General features: G+C 44.7%; 1 protein-coding gene across 3 annotated transcripts in view; it reads left to right on the top strand.

Annotated features, from left to right (window-relative positions):
• The window catches only part of PPP2CB (protein phosphatase 2 catalytic subunit beta), a 428,792-nt gene that overhangs the window by 314,190 nt on the left and 96,269 nt on the right, over window positions 1-18,333 (top strand). For all 3 annotated transcript variants that reach the window (XM_029601853.1, XM_029601859.1, XM_029601846.1), the window contains exon 5: window positions 11,367-11,528. In XM_029601853.1, coding sequence (XP_029457713.1) covers window positions 11,367-11,528 — 162 coding nt within the window. The remainder of the gene's footprint in view (window positions 1-11,366; window positions 11,529-18,333) is intronic.

Below are 18,333 nucleotides of genomic sequence, written 5' to 3'. Positions count from 1 at the left end.
ATGCCTCGTGAGGAGGAGATGCCACTGCCCTCTGCTCCAGAGCAGGATCCTCCTCTCGGGTTGCCATTCTCCTCTCCACATCCTTGAGTACTGGGTGCTAAAACACATAATTTTTTTTTGGTATGTTGTCATTGTAAAGTTATATTTTTATAACAGTGTTATTTAATTTCGTTATAGTTTTGTAGTTAATAAAATGTTTTAAATTTGAGAAATATTAGTGGACTCAATTATTAAAATTATTATAAATTGGGATTTATAGTCAACAGATTTTCTAACATGCACACAGCAATAAAATTACCAGTGTTATCAATTAGTCTTTCAGTTTCCAATCCAGTCCATCTGCAACTCATCAAGATCAGCCTCAGCTTCCCCCATTTCTCCCAGACCACGACCTAGTCATGATTTGACTGTTAAGACTTCTTATACTATCACTTACTCCAGATAAAGAGCGAGAGTAAATATAAAGCTGCCAAATCTACACATACAGTAAATCTCTTATAAAATAGCGACTAACATACATAAATGTTGGCCTCCACTTGGGAACACCTAGACCATCCCTTTTTTCACACGTGTAGATTTACTCATGTTGTACTATATGTATATAAAGAAGTATATGCTATTTATGTAAACACGTAAATGCTGTTTTTTATTAATGCAACTTGAAAATTCAACTTAACATGTATCTGCTCCGCAGGGAGAAATAATTAAATCTCGGCCAGAGAAACCTTTTACTGACCACAGGGAGGTTAGGTAACTCATGACACAACTGGAGATGGTTTTGATTTAGGCACTAACTTACGTGGTCAGGCTTTATTTAGAGAGTGAGACAAATTGGTCCCTACAAACCAGGGTTTTCCAAATAAATAACCACTCACTCAGCAGGATTTTATGCATGATGTAAATTTGCATATACTGAGTCCCCATGATATGCAAATGTATTTCATGCATAATTCTTTGTGGATATTCTAAAAATCCAACTGGCTGTGGAATCCCCAGGACCGGTTTGGTAAGCTGAGCTATAAACTGTCTCAGCCAGAAAAATAAACCATGCCCCATCACAGTATGATATACATTAACTGCTTAGAGAGACTATGGTCAAAACTCAAAAGTACTTTAACTGCCTGTTTTCTAACAGCTGCTAAATAAGCGCACACAGTTGATAGACACAAACTTAGGTTTCTTTCTTGCACATACAAAGTCCTTATTCATCAAGCTGACAAGATAGATGATAACAGCACAGCAGACACCTGAGGTGAAGAGGCAGGGGCAGTTCTATCATGAGGCACTGGCAGTGCTTCTGCTGAATGCTCCATCCTGCTGTGTTCCCAAACGACCTTGCATCCCCATCCTAGACAAGAGACTCACTCCTCCTCCCAGTCACAGCGAATGTTCACATTATGAAGCAGCGGAAGGTTGATTTTGATGAAAACCAATTCCTCTACTAAGTCTGGATTCAAACGTGCACGGAGTGGACTCACAATATTCCCTGTCAATGAAAATACTCGTTCACTTTGCACACTGGTGGGTGGGCAGGAAAGAAAGTGTTGTGCTACTCTGGTAAGATAAGGCCACATTGAAGCTTTTTCTGCCCAATATCTCAGGGGATCTGACTCCATGCTCTCAACTGGCTCAGAGAGAAAATTCTTCACATGAATTTCTGCAACCTTCTCTTGCAGGTGCTGCTGGTTAGCAGCCCCACCACTCTGAAATGTGACAAATCTTGCTCTTGCTTTTGAAATAGGACCAGTTTCATGAAATTTGGGAGGACAATGGGTTGTCATCATGGGAGGGAAGCAGCTGGTGGAACTGGAAGCAGCTGAGCAGGATGGAGTGGGAGGAGTTGAAATCTTTTGAACCATTTCAATCAACTTATGTGTCCAGGATGCAAGAGTATTGCACTTGAGAGCAACATTGCCTTTCACACGTGGGTCACACATAGTAGCTAAGATATAGCTATCCTTCTCCATTAGAGGTTTCAACCTTTTCTGTACTTGCTCTTTTAAGCATCTCACAAGCTGCAACACTTCCTTCGACAAATCTGTCTGATGCAGAAATTCCTGTAATACCTGCTCCAGATCATATATTACAGGAATGATATCACCTAACGTGGCTGTAGCTGCACTCAGTGCATCAGTATATTCTTTGAAAGGCTTGAGGACATGCACCATCTGTGCAATGTTTGTCCAGTCCTGACATCCAAGTGGATTTTCCAATCCAATTTCAGATTCCATTGCCAAATCATGCAGAGGTGTCTGTTGTTCAGACAACCTCTCCAACATAAGATAGGTGGAATTCCATCTGGTAGGCACATCCTGAACGAGGTTATGCAATGGTGCCCTAACTGCTTTTTGTTTTTCTCTGAGTTCCTTCCCACTTTTCACACTGCGATTGAAATGCCCAGTTATTTTGCGGCACTTTTCAATCAACCGCTTCAGGGCTTGACGACTAGTACCTTGCACTTCCTTGGCACTTAGCCCCAACGCATCCCTCACTACCAGGTGCAGTGTATGTGCAAAGCATCGGATGCCTTTGAATCCACCATCCTCCAGAGCCTTAATCATATTGGCAGCATTGTCAGTAATGATATATCCATTTAAACATTCCATATCACTGCTTCTAAGTAGCCCTTTCCATCCTTCCATCATCCCCTGAATTGTCTGTAAGATATTTTCAGAAGTATGTCTCTGGTCTAGCACTTGAGCATGCAGTAAAGCCCACCGGTATCCTGGAGAAAGCTTTTTGGAGCTGCTGGTGCTACTGCCACTGCTTGTGCTTGTGCTGTCAGTTAATGCCTCATCCAGCTGCCACCAATGTGCTGTTAGAGACAAATATGCATGTGTTGCATTCTTACTAGTCCAAAGATCAGTGGTGAGATGTATGCTCCTTCCCTTTGCCCTTGCCATCACAATCTGCATTTCAGCACGACATTGTGAGTACAGGGAAGGAATCACCTGACGGGTAAATGTAGTTCTTGAAGGAATTTTGTAGTCAGGTGCTAACAGATGTATCAGCTGCTGAAATCCATCATTCTCTACAATCTGCAGTGGCTGATCATCCACAGCAATCATTACAGCAATTTGTCGTGTCACCACTTTGGATACTACTTGCTTCCTAGTCTGTGAAATTGAAGAAGGACACCACCCCATCTGCTCAACAGTAGCTTGCCACTGCTGCCGGGGAAGAGGAGAAGGAGAAGTCTGCTTCTGCTTCACATACACACAATCTTCTGAAGTAATTTCCTTCTTTGGCTTCCCTGCAGCTTCTTCTGCAAGCAACACTGCTTTATGTTCTCTTTCAAGGTGATATTTCATGTTGGTGGTAGTAAGATGTCCAATAGTTCTTCCACGGCTCACCATCCTTTTACAATGGATACATTGAGCACATCTCCAATCATCCGTAACATTAAAATGATTCCAAACCTTAGATGTTTTTCTACTGTCCCTTACTCTAGGCTGGACATTTCTTGTCAGTGTTGTCATCAGAGTAGGAGTAGTAGTACTAGGAGTAGAAGTAGCAGAAGTTGTTCTTGTAGTAACCTGCAAATTTTCAACTGGTTTAGGACTAGAGAGGATACTACTGGCGCTGACAGTGGTTTTTTTGACAATCGGACTACCATCATCTGATTCATCATCACTACTATCACTGTCATTGGCGGTGTTCTTCTCCTCATCCTGAATATCATCATTGTCATCCTCCTCCTCAGACTCAGAGTCCTCTGATTCTCTATTCAGCACTTTCTGTAGCACTTCATCCATCAATAAACTTTGCTGCTGCAGCACAGATTTCACTTTCACCTTTCCAGATTTTGCTCCTTCCTTGTCCTGCAAGTTACCTTGCTCCTTTACATTCGCTGAAGTAGAAGGGGTATCATCAAATCGCAGTTTTTTCCTACTGACTGGAATTTTCTTTCCAGTAGCACTCTTCTTCTTACCAGCAAACATTTTAAAATGTTATGGCTGCAAGTCCAGTCCAGTACCAACAAGTAAGCTGGCACAGCAGTGTACTGAGCAGCACCTAATAGATAAGATATATAGAAGGGTTAAATACAGTTAGTGAGTGACTTCGTCAGTCAGTGACAGGTCACTGTGTGATTAGTAATCTGACTAGTGGCTCACTGGCGTGGCTAGTAGCCAGCCACTAGCCAATGACACTAGGCTACCCCATAATATTATATTTACTTATACTTGCACTACTAACACAAACAATTTATTTATAAATTTAAGGCTCACGTGCATTTGCAAGTCCAGCACCAACACAGGGGTAGTGGCTGGCTAGTGTAAGACAACACACTAGTTTACTAGTAAATCGGGGGAAGTGGGAGGGGAAGGGGAGGGCGGGAAAACCGGCAGACTAAAGCAACCCTAAAACCCACCCCGACCCTTTAAAATAAATCCCCCACCCTCCCAAACCCCCCCAAAGTGCCTTATATTACCTGGGGTCCAGTGGGGGGGAGGGCAGGGAAACTGGTACACTAAAGCAGCCCTAAAACCCACCCCGACCCTTTAAAATAAATCCCCCACCCTCCCGAACCCCCCCAAAGTGCCTTATATTACCTGGGGTCCAGTGGGGGGGAGGGCAGGGAAACCGGCACACTAAAGCAGCCCTAAAACCCACCCCGACCCTTTAAAATAAATCCCCCACCCTCCCGAACCCCCACAAAGTGCCTTATATTACCTGGGGTCCAGTGGGGGGGAGGGCAGAGAAACCGGCACACTAAAGCAACCCTAAAACCCACCCCGACCCTTTAAAATAAATCCCCCACCCTCCCGAACCCCCCCAAAGTGCCTTATATTACCTGGGGTCCAGTGGGGGGGAGGGCAGGGAAACCGGCACACTAAAGCAGCCCTAAAACCCACCCCGACCCTTTAAAATAAATCCCCCACCCTCCCGAACCCCCCCAAAGTGCCTTATATTACCTGGGGTCCAGTGGGGGGGAGGGCAGGGAAACCGGCACACTAAAGCAGCCCTAAAACCCACCCCGACCCTTTAAAATAAATCCCCCACCCTCCCGAACCCCCCCAAAGTGCCTTATATTACCTGGGGTCCAGTGGGGGGGAGGGCAGGGAAACCGGCACACTAAAGCAGCCCTAAAACCCACCCCGACCCTTTAAAATAAATCCCCCACCCTCCCGAACCCCCACAAAGTGCCTTATATTACCTGGGGTCCAGTGGGGGGGAGGGCAGGGAAACCGGCACACTAAAGCAACCCTAAAACCCACCCCGACCCTTTAAAATAAATCCCCCACCCTCCCGAACCCCCCCAAAGTGCCTTATATTACCTGGGGTCCAGTGGGGGGGAGGGCAGGGAAACCGGCACACTAAAGCAACCCTAAAACCCACCATGACCCTTTAAAATAAATCCCCCACCCTCCCGAACCCCCCCAAAGTGCCTTATATTACCTGGGGTCCAGTGGGGGGGAGGGCAGGGAAACCGGCACACTAAAGCAGCCCTAAAACCCACCCCGACCCTTTAAAATAAATCCCCCACCCTCCCGAACCCCCACAAAGTGCCTTATATTACCTGGGGTCCAGTGGGGGGGAGGGCAGGGAAACCGGCACACTAAAGCAACCCTAAAACCCACCCCGACCCTTTAAAATAAATCCCCCACCCTCCCGAACCCCCCCCAAAGTGCCTTATATTACCTGGGGTCCAGTGGGGGGGGAGGGCAGGGAAACCGGCACACTAAAGCAACCCTAAAACCCACCCCGACCCTTTAAAATAAATCCCCCACCCTCCCGAACCCCCACAAAGTGCCCTATATTACCTGGGGTCCAGTGGGGGGGAGGGCAGGGAAACCGGCACACTAAAGCAACCCTAAAACCCACCATGACCCTTTAAAATAAATCCCCCACCCTCCCGAACCCCCCCAAAGTGCCTTATATTACCTGGGGTCCAGTGGGGGGGAGGGCAGGGAAACCGGCACACTAAAGCAACCCTAAAACCCACCCCGACCCTTTAAAATAAATCCCCCACCCTCCCGAACCCCCACAAAGTGCCTTATATTACCTGGGGTCCAGTGGGGGGGAGGGCAGGGAAACCGGCACACTAAAGCAACCCTAAAACCCACCATGACCCTTTAAAATAAATCCCTCACACCAAACAAAAGCAACACACAAGCAGAGAAGCCCTTCTTACAAAGCTGAGCTAGTGAGTTAAGTAGGAGGATAAGTAAACATACTGGTGCCACTGTGGCTACTTAAAAAATACACTTACCAACAATCAATTACATATATTTGAACTGTGTACAGTTCCAGCCAGGACCACCTTTCTAAAATGCACAGTGATTGGCAAATTTCACGTGCCTGCTAACAAAAATAATAAACAAACAAGTTCTAGTCACGTGAGTGCTGATCATCACATGTCAAGCTTGCAACTGTTTCCATTTCACATCCCCCCAACCATTACCTCAGTGGAAACCTTGGTAACATCAATAGATAAGAGCACAGCCAGCCAATAGGAATACATATTCATTCCTAAGTGACCTTTACTGACCTGGGAAGTGTCAACACTTTGTTTCATTTTCTGTTGGTGTTCGTGAGTTTCCAGTTCCATTTCCCATCCCCCCAACCATCACCTCAGTGGTAACATCAATAGATAAGAGGGCAGCCAGCCAATAGGAACACATATTCATTCCTAACTGACCTTCAGTGACCTGGAAAGTGTTTATTTGTATCATTTTCAGTTAGTGCGCACTAAATCGAGTTAGTGCGCACTAACGGGGAGTTAGTGCGCACTAACTCGAGTTAGTGCGCACTAACACGATTTAACGATTTTTAACGATAAATCGTTAGAATTTCTATTGTATCGTGTTCTATAACGATTTAAGACGATATAAACATTATCGGACGATAATTTTAATCGTTGAAAAACGATTCACATCCCTAGTATATGACTGTTGAGCTGTCAGAGGTACATGTTGTAGAGGGCATTATTCCCACCAATGAAATAAATTGAACACTGGCAGTTGGAAAGCGGAAGCTTTATTCAGTGAGAATTCCCAAGAACAGTGTACAGTACTACAAAAATACAGTAAAGAGCACAGTTCAACTTGCAGCAGCTTGTGTAACAGTTTTTATATGCCCCCTCCCCTTTCCTTTTCCCAGTATTATCGTTACTAGATTTACCAGTGCAAAAGTCCCCCTTATTACTACCTCTAGCAGGTTATTACACTTGTCTAAACTTGGCTTCAATCAGCTTACAGTAATTCTCACGTGTCTGACTTGTGATCAGAGCCTACTTCAAGACTTCAGCATACATTCTTGTTCAGCAAATGCCACCAGCTAGTCTCTCGCCAAATGGTGCCCTTACATTTCTTCCCTTTGTCATATTCAGTATATCAATACAATGCTGGCAACCTCATCGCATGGGGGGCATCCCATCTTAGGTTGAGAACTGCCATACTTGCTAATATAGACCAATGTGCAAAAGATTATACTCTGCCTTTTCAGTTAGTGAGAAGGATTGATATGAGGACCACCTGGTAAGTAATGGTTGAGATATGGACATCTTCAGAAGGAGCATAGATAACAGCAGAAACCTTGAGGCTGGTGGCGGATATGCAGCAAATACTTTTCACACATTGGCAGCCGAGACACAAGGTTATGCAAAATACCAAAGAAATAGCAATAATAACCAACCCTCCAAACTAGGAGCCAATACCAAAGAAATCCCAATCTGCATTTAGGGATGAGATATGGGCTTGTTCCCAGACTTACTCGGTACTCTCTTCTGCCTGGAAGTCATCACTGCCAACTACATCAGTGAGTTACCATCGCTCTCTCAGAGCTTTCCCTGGAACCAGGTACTCGCTCCTCGAGGGCCAATACATTCCAGCTCCTGGGCTTCTATGAGACATTGTGTGAGTGTTACCATCTGGTTCAGTACATGAACTCTGCATACCCTGCCTACTTACTATATTTCAGTTTCTCTACAGCTCAGCCTCCAGGGATCGCTGTTCCAGTATCTGAGGGACTGCAGCCCAGCCGGGCATTCCAGCTCACTACTGCCACCTCTGGTGGTTCAGTATACTGTCTAATAAAAGAACTAGTGTGTGTCTGTCTCCATATTCTGAGCCTAACCGGTGGTCCCTCTCGGGATCTTCCCCCTGGGGGCATGGTCATCTGCCACCGGTCCAAGGACACCCACAACTCTCCTAAATAACATCAGACTGCTAACTCTTAGCAGACTGTTAACTTTGAACAGATCACAAAGCAAGGAGGCGTGAGTATCAATAGGGAAAGAGTGGGTACAGGATGGAAAGAGAGGTCCCTGACTCCTGGTTCTTTTTGCTCTCACCATCCCCCAGGCACTGATCTGGCACCAGTCCCTGGTGCAGATTCCCTCTCTCCCAACTGAGGCAGCTCACAGGAGAATGGTGACCACTCAGACCATGTTGCTGTCTTTGCCACCCAGGACCAGACTAGCAATTTGAACTGCACGGAACTGTAAAGAGAGCTATGATGTCCTGTTCAATTTAAATAACTAGTCTAACCTCAGGTAGCGGAGGAGGATGTGGCTTGACACTATTGCTGCTCTTCTGCTATCAGCCTTTTTGGTGGATGAGAGAACTGGAGGGGGGGGGGAGAGGAAGGGAGTACTCAGAAGGTTTTGATCAGCTGTCATCTCTTCTCCCACCCCCCACCCCATATTGCAACCTAGCTTCCTCCTACTGTGATTGATATTGGTTTTCCTCAGTTTCATGGAAACTGGGCAGTTTTGTAGCCCTGTTCATGAAAATAAGAAAATTAGGGGCTTGAATATAGCTTGGCTGTGTGTGCACGAACCTTGATGAACTGAGAGAAATTTTCTCTGGAGAACAGAATCTAAACAGTTAACTATTATGAGATTTATGTAATGTTTTAGTTATTTTTATTTTTATGTAAACCGTTTTGACTAAACTTTGTAAAAGCGGTATAAAAAACATTTTAAAATAAATAAATAAACTCTGCCAGGAGCATATGTTTTTTGTTTTGTTTTGTTTTTTAAATCAGTTAATTCCTAAACTTTCAATTCATAAATGTGCAATATGGAAGACCTCCAGTCCTCAAGAGCTACAAACAGGCCCAATTTTAAGAATATCCATGATGAAAATGCAAGAAATATTTGCACACAATGGAGGCAATGCATACAGATCTCTCATACGTATTTAGTTATCTATTTATTCTGGATTATTTTCTGCATCTGTAAAAGTTTCTCCAGCGTGGATTACAATATTAAAACATCCATAATTTAAAACAGGGGTCCCCAACCACCGGTCCGCGGACCAGGTGGTTGGGGACCAGTGGAAGCACAGGGCGCCGAGTATTAGGGGGCGCCGCGAGCAGTGGTATCCCGAGGGGAGCCAATGCCCCCGGATGCAGGGAGGCTCATGCGGCCGCCAGTGGACCTCATCCCACTGGCGGCTGAGCAGCGACACGCATATAGCAAGTAGATCGGCAGGGCCGTGGTGGAGCTCACGTCACCATGGCCCAAAGAAAAAGATCGTGTTTAAACACGCCGATGCTCCTCCTCCTTCCTGCTTGTGCGGCCCCGGAAGTAAACGTTGCCGGAACCGCGCAGGAAGGAAGGAGGAGAAGGAGCATCAGCACGTGCAGAAGAGGAGCAGCGCTTACGGGCCGCTGCGAATCCCAAGTCGCAGCGGCCCGAGAAGAGGAAGAAGCCCGACAAGATCAGGGCCGCTGCAGAGCCCATCCTGCAGCGACCTGCGAAGAGGAGGCCCAGCGGTGAGAGAGAGGCTGAGGGTCTGTAGAGTGTGTGTGTGTGTATGAGATGAGTTGAGAGACTGTGTGTGGGAGTGAGGATCTGAATGTTTGCAGAGACAGCATGTGAGAGCCTCTGTGTGTGTGAGAGACAGCATGTGACAGTGAGAGCCTGTACTTGAGCAAGACAGCATGTGGGAGTGAGAGAGAGCCTGTGTGTGTGAGTCAGACAGCATGTGCCAGCGAGAGACTGTGTGTATGAATGATTGTATGAGAGAGAGCATGTGACAGTGGGAGCCTATGTGTGTGTGTGAGAGAGAGAAAGCATGTGAGAATGAGAACCTGACTGTGTGTTTGAGGGAAGAAGATGGAGAGAAAAGAAATAGAAAAAAAGACCAATATAAAAGGAATTGGCAAAAAAATAAGAAAGGGAAGGTGGAAAAAATAGCCTGTGACCACCAATTAGAAAACTAAGATCAGACAGCAAAGGTAAAAAAAATAAATAAATTACTTTTTAGTGATTGGCAATGTAATCTTTGGGAATGTGCAAGAATAGCATTTTCTCTATGCGGATCTCACAATGTACGAGATCAGCATGGAGAAAGTGGAAGCCCACGGGGCCTGCATAGAGGAGGCAGCAGAATGGTCTTCAGTGTCAGTAGTAGCAATCGGCACCTCCCCAATAGCCATGTGGCAGCAGTGACAGTGGCAGCAGAGGAATGAGAGAGGCTCTGAGGTTGCTGGCAAAAGAAAGAGAGGGGGCCTCTGCCTTTAGTGTGTGCATGTGTATGAATGGGAGTCTGCCTGGGGGTGTATGTGTGTGAATGCATGGGTGCCTGCCTGAGGGTGTGTCTGTGTATGAGAATGAATGGGTGTCTTCCTGGGGTTTGTATGTGTGAGAATAGGTGCCTGTGTGTGTGTGTGTGTGTGTGTGTGTGTGTGTGAGATAAATTGGTGCCTGCCTGGGAGTCTGTGTGTGTGAGACTGTGTGCATGCCTGGGGGATGGGGAGGGAGTGGTGTGAAAATGAATGGGAGCCTGCCTGGGGTTCAGTGTGAGAATGACTGGGAGCTTGGTTTGGTGCTCACAGCCAAGGGCGGTCATGAGAGGGAAGGCGTCAGGTAGAGGAGAGAGGTGTGAAGTTTGGAAAACAAGGGAAACAAGCCCGGTGCTCCCACTCATTCTGAGCCTATGGTGAGTTGAGTCACATTCACGATATAAATGTCATAATTAAATGATAAATATGCACTAAAATCCAACCCCCTCCATAACCCCACCCCATATGACCAAAACCCCACCCTGCCAGACCATGGAAAAATGGTCTTGCTTGAAGCCGGTCCCTGGTGCAAAAAAGGTTGGGGACCACTGATTTAAAACATACATATCACAAATAGAAAAAACAAATAACAATAGCACTTCTTCATGAATATCTTGAAAACCAGGTCTGTTTGTGGCTCTTAAGGACTGGAGTTGGCTACCCCTGTGCTAGACTGTCATTCCGAAGGATTAATATGGTAGCTTTAGAAATGTTAATAAAGATTAAGAGGGAGTGTTTTCATTCAGATTTTTTGATTGCAGTATTTGTTCTAGTAAAAGATGACAGAACCAGACAAGCAATTCTTCGTAAACCTTTGGTTAAAACGTTATATTTCATTTGATTTGTTTCAGGGTCCAATGTGTGACCTGTTGTGGTCAGATCCTGATGACCGTGGTGGTTGGGGTATTTCTCCACGAGGAGCTGGCTACACATTTGGGCAAGATATTTCTGAAACATTTAACCATGCTAATGGTCTTACACTTGTCTCCCGAGCACACCAGCTTGTAATGGAGGTATGATGTGCACCCATTATCTTGTAGTTTGTATGTAGACTCAAACTCCTTTTTATAGTTCATAATGCTTACATTTTTAAATTGATAAATTAACTAGTAATGTTACAGAAAAATAATTCTGATGGTTATAATTTTATTTAAATAGGTTTAACTGTGTGTGTAATTTTCCTGGGAGAAATGCATGTCTTTTAAACTTAAGCAGCTTCTTCAGAAGTATGAGAGACTCCTTGAAGTTGGGTTAGTTATACCCAGAAGGCATTTTAACAGTACCGGATGAGTGTAATTCTTCTAATTAAGTAGTGATAAATTGTAACCTATCCTGGATTATAAAGCAGTTGACTGTGATGGGAATTAAACAGTTTGTATATTTTAAATGTATTCTACAAAATCAGCAGGACTGGAAAACTACTAGATGGATTGCTGGAGCATTCTTTATTTTTAATTCAGTAAAATAGATCCCTGGTTTATGCTAAAACTTTAGCAAGTATATTAATTCTAGAATGCTACGGGACTGCCCTACTCCATCAGTGCTCTTCTGGACTGCCTGTTGCCATCTGGGCTGCTTTTCCAAGGAGTTGTCAACGATCCCCCTACCGGTTCCCGGCTCATCTGTCGCTCACCAGTGAAATCCTGTCCTCCATTTGATGTCATCTGAGGGTGCCGGTGAATTTAATCTGATCTAGGATACTGGAGGTGCCAGTGCTGGTGGGTCACACACCATCATCACATGCACAAAGGAGCACAACAAAAGAGATTTCCCCTTCATGCGTGCCTGAGAGCGATTTCTTCATACCTTGTGATTTTTCTGACTTCTCTTTTTTGCCTTGATTTCTTTTCATTAATATTCATCAAGATACAGCATGAATATTCCTACAAGTATTGGACACATCAATACAGATCGCTACCAGCTAGAAGAACATCTCACCTAGAGCAAATGGGGTCAGGGCTAATCAATATCCCACTCTTTCTACATAGGCTCTTAGCTATCTCTACTGCATTCACCATACTTTTAGTCATTGCATCGATTTCTAAGAAATCCATTATCATACACAAACTTCTCATTAGCTCAAATGTGGATTCTTTATTCATCACAGAAACCTGGTGCAATAATAATGACTTTGCCATTCTTAACGCTGCCCTGATGGCTATACTTATTATTCTCAACTTGGAACATACTTACATATGCCCCAACGCAACCTTAGATCGACAAATAAAGGTTATTAACGATTTCGTCAATACGCACGGCACATCTAAGCAAGGTCAGATCCAGGGCAATATCGATAGCATGTCCTAAAGTATGGAATACTTTACCTGTCGAATTACGATTACAAAGCAATTTAAACATTTTTAAGAAAGATTTAAAAACATGGCTTTTTATGAAAGCATACCAGGATAAGGAGTAAGAATAAGATGGCATTGAGAAGATTTAACAACTTCAAGAAGCAAACGTAGATGAGGAAAGCACTATTGCCAGTGAGGCTTTTTACTTTGTTTTATTTTCTTATTCTTATTTTATTCTCTGGTCTTAGTTTTTTATACTTTTAAGTCATTTTAATTATTTTATTTTATTAATTTGCTTATTTAATGAACTATTGAACTAAAATTGAGCTCTATTTAAAATGTATTATTTGATTTTATGTTTATGGTATTTATAATTTTATTTCATCTTTGTCGTGTTTTTTGCCTTATGATTTATAGTTTGTGAACCGTTGTGATTGAAAACTGAACGTCTGTGTATATAAAACCAATAAATAAATAGAGGGGGATTGCTACTAATCATTTAAAAAAAACAAACCATATAAACTTCTTGCTTATTGCTATTACTATTCCAACACCTTCTGAAATACTGTTAGTGACCTCTATAATGTTGAACATCTGTCTCACATATTGTTCCACTGGTCTTCTAAATCATAATAGGTCACCATTCTCTGAGTTCTTAACCAACTCACTATTTGATCAAAAACTCTGTTGCTGGGAGACTTCACCCTCCATGTTAACAATACCCTACATTCTCCATCCTGCAAAACCTTCCTAGAGCTTCTCGCAACTGGAGGTTGGGAACAAATTATCAGCAACCCTACACATAGAGCAGGGAACATTCTTGACTTGGTTTATGAATCTAGACATGTTCACATGGAATCCGAATGAAATTTTTATAGCAAGCGTCCCATGGTCAGATCATTTTCTAATCAAAGCAGTTTTTTCTCCTCAGCACCCCACAACAAGGTTCTGATCAACATGAGAAATGTTTATACAAGCACGCTCACATTGACTGATACGTTTAGGGAATAATTAATGAATGTCTTTTCAAACTCTCCGGATGATTCTTTAGATGATATGGTCACCTGGTTTGACTCATTACAAGAAATTACAAACCAGCTAGCTCCTTTAAAGCCTTGCATCATTAAATGTAACCTGATGTTATACACATTCTAAGACCACCCAGAAACAAATTCTTCACAGAACAGAAGCATGATGGAGAAGAGATCCATCTCCAGCAAATCATAACCACCTACAAGCTGGCTTTAAACCACTATAGAGATAACATAAATACTGCAAAGAAAGCATTGACTATAAACAGCAGGAACTAGTTCACATTGTCAAAATGCTTACTAGTCCTCCAACAGCTTCTCATAGTTTTCTTACCAATTCTTCTAATGGCATTTCAATCTTGCCACTTTTTTCTCTGACAAGGATAGCTCAAATAAATGCAATTTTCCCTTGTATCTCCCCTCCCCAGTAAAACCAATTCTCCTACACTTTGGTCTGATTTTGAGCATAAATCTCAATCTGAACTGCTCCTCATTTTGCATCCCAATTTTTTTTATCACTTAACCAGCGCTTCAAAGTTGCCCTCCTCCTAGAATTCAACAGCTTCCTACTTTCTCTGTCATTACTTGAATGTACCCTGATTTGATTTTATTTTAATATGAACTGAAGTTATTAATCCACTTGTTTTAAATGTTCCTTGTTTTTAAATGTTCCCTGTATCGCTACCAAGCGACTGTTCTGTTTCCATGTAAACCGGTGTGATCTGTATTCTATACAGGAACGTCGGTATATAAGAATTTAAAAATAAATAAATAGATATTATCAACAAACTGGCAGGCCGATGCAGTGCTGTGGGCTGGCTGCAGCGCATGGCTCAAAACGCGTTTTGGATGCGAAACGGGGGTTAGCGCATCCAAAATGCGCACATAGTTAATAGTGCTCATCATATGTAAATTTATGTCGATGAGCGCTATTAGCTATTCCCCTGAAAAAAAAAAAAGTGTTCCCAATGCACATCTTTTTACTCTCCAAAATTAACGTCCACCCCAAACAGGAGTAAAGTAAAAAAAAATGTTCTGACCACCTCCAAGGTCTAGCCCCATGGACCAAGCAGTCCGGGTCAGACCCAGGGGTCCAGTACCTGAATTCGGAATCCGGAGGGATGAGATTTGCAGTCTGGCAAGGGTGGTTTTCGTAAGGACCTCGGATTCCGAATTCAGGTACTGGACCCCTGGGAATGGCCACTAGTACTCATCAACATGAATTTTGGATGCGCTAACCCCCGTTTTGCCTGGGGGTTCTGGACGCACATCAGTGAAAAGGACTAATCGGGAACAGCCCTGCTGGAAGAGGGTCTCCAGCAGGGGTTCCTGGCCGGGAGGGAGGAGATTTGCAGTCTGGCAAGGGTGGTTTTCCCCTATGGACCTCTGATTCCCGAATTCAGGTACTGGACCCTAGGTCCAACCCAGACCGCTTGACTAATCTGGCTAGACCTTGAAGGGAGGGATCTTAGGGCAGGTCTGCCGCTGGGTGCCCAACCATGTCTCCTACGCACCCAATGTCAAGGTCATGCTAGGGCTGCACAATTTTCCCTAGCGTGTCTTTTGGGCACCCAATGTAATTTAAATATGACATCAGGTGTGCAGATGAGGTGGTTGGGCGCTCAGCATTGAGCGCCTGATTTCTACACGCCAATATTGCCTCGGCCATTTAGTTTCTCTACATAGTTAGATCCATGCTCAACACCACTTTTGAAAGTCTCAAGTCATGAACTTTATAAGTTGCATCTCAAAGTTTATAAATTCATCATTATCAGGTTGTCCAATATTCATCCAATATTTTAAAAGCCTACAGTAAATACCTCTGACTTTTCAAATTTCCACCCAGTTTCTTCTCTCCTGTTCCTCACTAAAATAATTGAAGCTGTCATTCTCAATTTACTGTCCACTTTCTTAATACCCATACAGTATTACATAATAAAATGTCGGCTTCAGACATTTTCATAGTATACAATTTCTTCTACTTTCCATTGTTAACACAGTCATAAGAGGTTTGATTAGGTTCTTCATGTATGCTTGTTCTACTAGATATAACTTCAGCATTCGATACTCTTATCATGCACAGCTGAAGCAGGTATAAGCAGCATTAATGCCTTGTTTTCATCTTATCTAGCAAACAGATCACAACAAGTGAGAATAGCTAACATCTTTGTTTCCAGTAACCACTAGGGTTCCATATGGATCATCACTCTCATCCGCACTTTTCAGTATCTACTTAACTCCTCTCTGTCGTCTACTCTACATATTAGGTCTGACTTAAAAGTTGCTTGCATATGACATACAGTTTTTCTTTCAAGTATTAAAAACTGGCTTTCACATAATAGATTAGCACTCAACTTAAAAAAGACCAAGGTCATTATCCTTGGCCATTCCATGAGAGACACAATTCTGGACAATTTTGTTTTTTCCTAGCGTGTAGCCAGATGGACTCAGAACAAATGGGTATAGTGTGCTCGTGCTAGCAGTTGGAGACGGATCTGACGTCAGCACGGGTACATATACCCCCACAGGAAGCGAAGCAACTCAGTAATTTCCGTCTCCAAAGCAGTTTGGAGTGCCTGCACGCTCGCTGAGCGTGTTTTCCAAAACTACTTTACTTCTATTTTCTACTTCTATATTCTACTTACTAAATTTCTACAGGAACATCAAGCCCCACACTCCTGCGGTGATACCCTCGGGTCCCTCCCCCAGTTGAGTTTCCCGGGGTGATTTCCGCGATCCCTCGGAGGTCTAGGCCTCGGTCCGGTGGCCGAATTGCAGCAGGGATCTAGCCCCCGAGCGAGAAGGGCTCGGGTCGGGCTGAGAGGCGCCTCGGTCCCGGCATGGACTTAGCCCCGAGCGAGACGAGTTTGGCGGCTTAGAGGCAGCGGGTGCATTTCCTCAAACGCGGCGGTAAAGGTATTTCCCCTCTCGCCCCGCAGCCGGGGCGAGAGGGGAAATACCCGCCCGGGTTCCAACCGGGAAGCGCCGAGGATCAGGTAAGGCGTATATCTCTTACTTTTGGTCTCCGAGGGACGAGGATCGGCGGCGTTGCCTGTATGCGGCACGCCTTGGAGGTCGCCATTTTGTCGGCCTTGTTCAGGTATTGAGCGCCCATGATAGGCGCCTGTATATGATTGAGCGTATATTGCTGACCGCATACTAATGAGCGCATATTGGATATCATTGAGCGTATATTGCTGACCGCATATTATTGAGCGCATATTGGATATCATTGAGCGTATATTGCTAACCGCATACTATTGAGCGCAGATAGGATATCATTGAGCGTATATTGCTGACCGCATATTATTGAGCGCATATTGGATATCATTGAGCGTATATTGCTGACCGCATACTATTGAGCGCACATTGGATATCATTGAGCATATATTGCTGACCGCATATTATTGAGAGTATATTGTATATCATTGAGCGTATATTGCTGACCGCAGGTTATTGAGCACATATTGTATATCATTAAGCGTATATTGCTGACCGCATATTATTGAGCGCATATTGTATATTATTAAGCGTATATTGCTGATCGCATATTATTGAGCGCATATTATATATCATTGAGCGTATATTGCTGCCGCATTGAGCGCATATTGTATTAAGCTGCCGCATATTCTTAGGCGCATATTCTTCAGCGCTACATTCGCAAGCCGCAATGGAACATTCGGACGCCCCAGCGTCTCTTGCGGGGGCGCCTCCTGCTTCAGGCGTAAAAGCTCTCGGCCTCTGCTCAGCATGCCAGCTTAGAGCCCCGCACAGCGAGGAGCCAGACTCCCTTTGTGCCCAATATGAGGAGGCAGTGGGAGCCTCGGGCCAGGACCAGTCTCAACCGAGGTTTGCTGACAATTCCCCAGGGGCCACCCGGATCTAGCGGGCAGTCTCGACCAACCTGGGGTTCCGGGGGACCTGGTACCCCGACGACTAGAGACCACTTCCATTTCCTGGGTGGATCTCTTTAAGGGGATCCATGCCTTTGTACAGATGCAGTCAGCTTCCGTCCAGGCCCTGCTGCTGCTCCAGCTGATCCTGCCCCTGGACCTTCGCGCCCTTATCCTGAGCACCCGCCTCCGGGCAGTCCGGTTCAGACGGACCCTGATGTCTCGGAGGACGAGTCCGAGCCCCCCGAGGAGGGGTAACTTCCCTCGGGGATTGAGCCATATCGAACCATGAGGCGGTTCTTTCCCAAGGACGATCTCTCCGATCTGGTATCTCAGTGCCTGGCGGAGTTGGCTATTACAGGTCCCAGCACTACGGTGCTCTCTACGCAGAACCCTCTGCTGGAAGGTCTTCGTCCTACAGCCCGCCATTTTCCCTTCCTACAAGCAGCACAGCAACTGATAGATTTGGAATGGGCTGCACCAGCGGCCTCATTCAAAGGGGGTCGGGCCCTGACAGGCATGTACCCCCTGGAACCGGCAATCAAGGAGATGCTGGTGTGCCCTCAGGTGGACGCCTTGGTTAGTGCTGTGGTCAAGTGC

Source organism: Rhinatrema bivittatum, chromosome 1 (assembly GCF_901001135.1).
Source record: "Rhinatrema bivittatum chromosome 1, aRhiBiv1.1, whole genome shotgun sequence".
Classification (NCBI taxonomy): Eukaryota; Metazoa; Chordata; class Amphibia; order Gymnophiona; family Rhinatrematidae; genus Rhinatrema; species Rhinatrema bivittatum.
This window is presented reverse-complemented; position numbering and strand designations above follow the sequence as displayed.